Genomic DNA, 4,642 nt, shown 5'->3' with positions numbered 1-4,642 from the left:
GCGAGGCGTAAATACACGCGTTCGCAAGCTCGTTACCGATACATGCAATGCAGGTCATCCGCCCATCGCCACCAGTCCATCCAACAACCGTCCACCGAAGCTCACCAACACGCCGCCCGTGAGTCTCCCAAGGTTCTTTAGCTCCCTCATGTGTGGATGACGCCCTGGCGCTACCTGCAAGCCATATGATACAGCCACCGCGACACCGACCACAAGTACCGCGCCGACGACCGTTGGTTTGCTAAGCATCTTCATGCGCTTAGGCTTGTGCAGCTTCCTCCGCTTGCGCTTCCGGTCGTGCACCTCGTCAGACTCCCTGTCTTCTTCCTTCTCGTCATGCTCCTCAGGCAGCTGGAGGACGACCAGATGTGGCTGCAGGACCATCAACTCTGCGTCATCATCGCGAGGCAGCCGCGCAAGGTCTTCTGACCATGTGAGCATGACGCTCTGCGGTCCCATGATAGACGGTAGGTTCACTGACGGATCTGTGGGAGGGAAGCGAGTGAAGAGCTCGTCGGCGCTTTCTAAGAGACTCGTAATGTGTATCTTTGGCCGCCGGAAGCTGTCTTCCAGGGGCGACACGGGAGGCGAGTCGTCAGTGGCTGGAAACGGCGGCCCTGAAAGAACTTTGTCCTCGGGGGCAGTCTGGAAAGATCCGGCTGTCTCAGTCGAGGCATCGTGGGTGTGCCCTAACTTCTTGCTCTCGTCGAAAACCAGAGTATGATCTTCCTCTGGAACTGCAGGCAAGCTCGTCTCCGCTTCACTAGGAGACGAAGAGTCATTGACAAGTGTAGAGTCGTCTGGTTGTGAGGTAACAGACTCGTCTGGCTCGCTCCTTGTCGGAGGTGAACCGACCGTGTCTATTGAGTCAGAAACACCCGGGTGAGAGGCGACGAGCTTGCTGGGCTCAGCTGACTTTGACATCTGCTCATGGTCGTTCTGCACGTCGACTTGTGGCTCTTCTAGTAGGGTTGCAGCTTCTGGGTCCGCCACACGACCACTGACGGAAGGCTCGTCGCTCACTGCCTGAGTACCCTCCTTTGCTGTGTCCCAGGGTGGGTCGGCGCCGTCGTTCTCATCGTATATGTCTGGAAGGCTGCTCAAAAGCGAATGTATCATCCCTTCTTCGCCCTCCTCTTCCAGACGTCGTACTTCTTCTTTTCGTGATAACAACACCTACACCGAAAGTCAGGGCGCTACTTATTCAACCAGATGGTCACGCGTACTGCAGCTGCTAAATAGACAATTGCTACTGGTGGCCTAGCCAAGAGGTAATCGAAGACATGCTGGATGAGAGGTAGGGTCGGCATGTCGTGTGAGAACAAAGTCAGCAGGTTGGACAGCGCGAAGTACGGCAGCGGCGTTGCATTTTCAAGCATTCTAGCGTATTCAGAATCGGCTTCCTGAAGGACGCGTTGCAAGGCTCTTTCCCAAGAGGTCAGTAAGACGTAAGACCTCAGGGCGACTCCGGCTCGACATACCGTAGCAGACCAATCACAGGTTCTAAGCCAGAACCCATAGCATCTCGTAGCCGTTGGAGACTAAGCTTTTCGGCGGCCGGTAGCTGCAATTCTCTCGGTAGCGTGAGGTATAGTACCGATACGATATCATGGTATCCCTGCGCAATGCGGTCATCCCCCGCACCGCCCGTAGGTGTGCAAGCTGCTCACCTGGAAGTAGCTCAGCCTTCTCCGTCTCCTGAATACCTCCACAATGAGACCATGTAGTTCATTCTGTCTGCGCCTCCGTTCGTCCATGTCACCTAGTCCACATTACAGCTGTCAGCGACACTCGTCCGGCATATGCTGATGCAGAAGAGGGTTCACCTACTGGGTACAACACGAAGCTGCGGTCTGTGTCCAGCTGGACCTGTCGCTCATCTTGGTGCGGCTCCACCGCTTGTGGGAGGTCCTTCTCTAAGCTATCTGTCGGCGCAGCATCCGCGCCGCGCTTGACCGCTAGTTGCTCGAAAGGCTGAGGCTCGATGTTCAATAGCTGCTTCCTGCAGCGAAAGCTCATGAGAATCCCGGCTGAATCCATAAATATGCACATTACACACCATAGTTCCACTCTCTGCTCACGAAACCCGCCAGGCCGCAGACTGAGCTTCCGCAGGTGGTCCCAGTCCAACGACGGTTCCGCACTCTTTTCAGCGGCAGCTGGTTGCACTTTGTCTGTGCCACTCATAACTCGTCAGCTACGGGTGTAAAAGACGATAGGTAGAGAGTTTGGAGGGCGGATACGTAAGGACTAGAGTGCAGTGTTTGTGAACAGGACGCAAGATGGCTGCTGCAGTGCACCGCGTCGGCCGGCCGGCGTCTACTTGCAGGTGGCGCTCTGCAGTACGGCCCACGGCTGGCTTGAGGCCTGGAAGCCCTGAAGCTTAAGATGTGAAGCGCACACTTCCAGTGATACTCACAGTTCCACAGAAAATGTGTTTACAAGTAGGTACAGTATAGAGTGTCACGTTCTAGTTGAACTTGTCTACAGGATACATACGGTGCTCGAGAATAAATCACAGTTTATGGGGAAAGAACTACTGTAGAGACGCATGCGATACTATGAATGAGAAAGAAAGTGGGGTTCCAGGGGGAAGGGAGGAGAATGAAACTGGCACGCAATGGATACAAAAACACGATCATAACCGTCTATGTTGGCCAGAACAGAATCCAGATACCGACTCGAGCTTAGTGGGCTGCGCCATTTCCGTTAATAGAGCCATTAGCGCTGCCGTTAGTCGCAGCATCGGTGTTCTCGGCGGCCTTGCCTCGGAGCGAGTCGAGAATCTCCTGTGCACGCGCCTGAGTAGCTTCAAGAAGCGGGTTGACACGCTCCTGGACGTGGTCGCGGATCTTGTGAACCTTCTCGTTCAGCGGGTCGGAAGAGGTAAGAATGGAGGAGATGTCGGAAATAGTAGTCGTAAGATGCACGGAGATGTCATTGAAGGACGATTGGAGCTGGGTGGGGAGCGTGGCAGTGGATTGCTACAGTTACAGCAGCTGAGAACGAGCTTCATGATAGGAAGAAGCATGGTACGTACCTGAACCTTACGCAGTTCTTGAAGCATGGCGTCACTCACAGCGTGCACTTTTTCCTGCGCCGCACCGTAGCTCGATGAGGCGACAGTAGTCACCTGTTGTGCGGCCTCCGTAGCATGCTTCACCAATACATTCTGGGTCTTAATTTGGTTGATCTGCTCCGCGGAAAGCTTGACGAGCTGATCACTCAGGTCCTTCGAAAGCGCGAGGGCACGCTGGTATTGGTACTTCGGAGGTTCTGTGGGAGAGGCCGACTCTGAAGTCCCGGTCGATGAATAAATCTTCTTTACAGCATCCTGGAAGTAGTCGAGCACGGGTGCAAATCGCTGGACATACAGTCGGCATGACGTCTGATTGTGACCGAAGATCGCACATACCTGGTCGATACCCTGGACCACGGTCAGAGCAGGCGTTTTGACTTTTTCATCGATCGTCTTGTTGGCCAGGTCGCGTGCTTGGTCGCTGCGCCCCTTGAGGTCCTTGACGATGTCCCCCGTCGGAGTCTTGAACGGGTATGGGTATCGCGACTCTACTACGTCAAGTCCCTTGTTTGCAAGCCCCTCCGCGCGCACGAGAAGCGGGGCAAATGTTTTCTGAATAGGCTCCGTGTATCCGAACGCCGCTTTGGAAAGCCCCTGTGCCGTTGCATACGGCGAACGCGTGTATGGGTTCGTGGACAGCGTGTGGTGGATTGATTCAAGTGAGTCTGCGACTAACGGGATGGAGGCGACGCGATGGAGGAGGGTGTGTTCGGGCGCAGTAGACTGAGTCTGAGTCTCTGTCATCTTTTCGTTGCAGACGCGAGGAACTGAAGGTGGAGGAACAGACGGGAAAGCCTGGAGAGGCACGTTCGAGGTGAGATAGGACGCTTTTGAAGACTGCAGAGCGCATTCGCATGTGATTTCGCGCCGCTTCTATCTCCCACGCCTGCCACGTGCGCGCGGCGCGCGCTGATGCGCTTTGCCCCTGAGGCCTCTGAGGATTTACCTACCTTCACCTTCTTCCGCGAACCCCACCTCTGGATGGAACGATTATTCGGCAAAGAGCCAGCGAATTCGGGATTGCTTGCTGCCAGTCACCCTCTCCACACAGGGGCTCTTACCATTATCGCGCCTCAGAGGTCAGGTAGCTTTTCGCAACAGGCGCGCAATCTTGTTTGGACGATTTCACGCTGCTTTGTTTATCAGTACTAGTGGACCGGCTGAAGCTTGTCTCGAATGATGCAGAGTACACAGCTGCCCCCAGCTGCGGTCTCTCCTGAAGTTGCTCCTAACTCGCCCGGAACGCTATCCAACGGTGGTCATGGCGTGTATCATTCACATGTCTGCTGGCGGCTAAGGAAGCTAATCGCTGCTACCCTAGTCCTTTGGTTTTTCTAGCTCTCGGTCCCCACAGACTGACCTGGACAGCTCCTGCTTTGATCTCAATACATAGATGGTGGATTTTAGGCTCAGTGGCTCATCCAATCCCGCTTCTTCTCGGGCCGTGCGGCTGGAATACCAGGCTGCTTGAGCTGCATAGACACCATCAACATGTCTCAGTCTGAGACTGCGACTGCATTCCGCATGACGAAGTCGACCGCACCCGTAATGTCCTGCGATGCC

General features: G+C 55.0%; 2 protein-coding genes across 2 annotated transcripts; both read right to left on the bottom strand.

Moving 5' to 3' along the window:
• On the bottom strand, nt 1-2,290 carry PHACADRAFT_182539 (uncharacterized protein). Its single transcript, XM_007393431.1, has 6 exons — nt 2,060-2,290; nt 1,827-2,002; nt 1,671-1,762; nt 1,482-1,618; nt 1,227-1,425; nt 1-1,176 (listed from the first exon to the last, which is right to left on the bottom strand). The coding sequence occupies exons 1-6, from the start codon at nt 2,185-2,187 to the stop codon at nt 55-57; spliced, it is 1,854 nt and encodes a 617-aa protein (XP_007393493.1). The 5' UTR covers nt 2,188-2,290; the 3' UTR covers nt 1-54.
• Nucleotides 2,291-2,429: 139 nt separating this feature from the next.
• PHACADRAFT_252264 (uncharacterized protein) lies at nt 2,430-3,856 on the bottom strand. The gene is made up of 3 exons (XM_007393430.1): nt 3,416-3,856; nt 3,041-3,364; nt 2,430-2,984 (listed from the first exon to the last, which is right to left on the bottom strand). The coding sequence occupies exons 1-3, from the start codon at nt 3,821-3,823 to the stop codon at nt 2,688-2,690; spliced, it is 1,029 nt and encodes a 342-aa protein (XP_007393492.1). The 5' UTR covers nt 3,824-3,856; the 3' UTR covers nt 2,430-2,687.
• Nucleotides 3,857-4,642: the final 786 nt, after the last annotated feature.

The sequence above is a fragment of the Phanerochaete carnosa genome, assembly GCF_000300595.1.
Source record: "Phanerochaete carnosa HHB-10118-sp unplaced genomic scaffold PHACAscaffold_3, whole genome shotgun sequence".
In the NCBI taxonomy this organism is placed as follows: Eukaryota; Fungi; Basidiomycota; class Agaricomycetes; order Polyporales; family Phanerochaetaceae; genus Phanerochaete; species Phanerochaete carnosa.
Note: the sequence above shows the minus strand (reverse complement) of the source record. Positions and strands in the feature narration are given on the sequence as shown.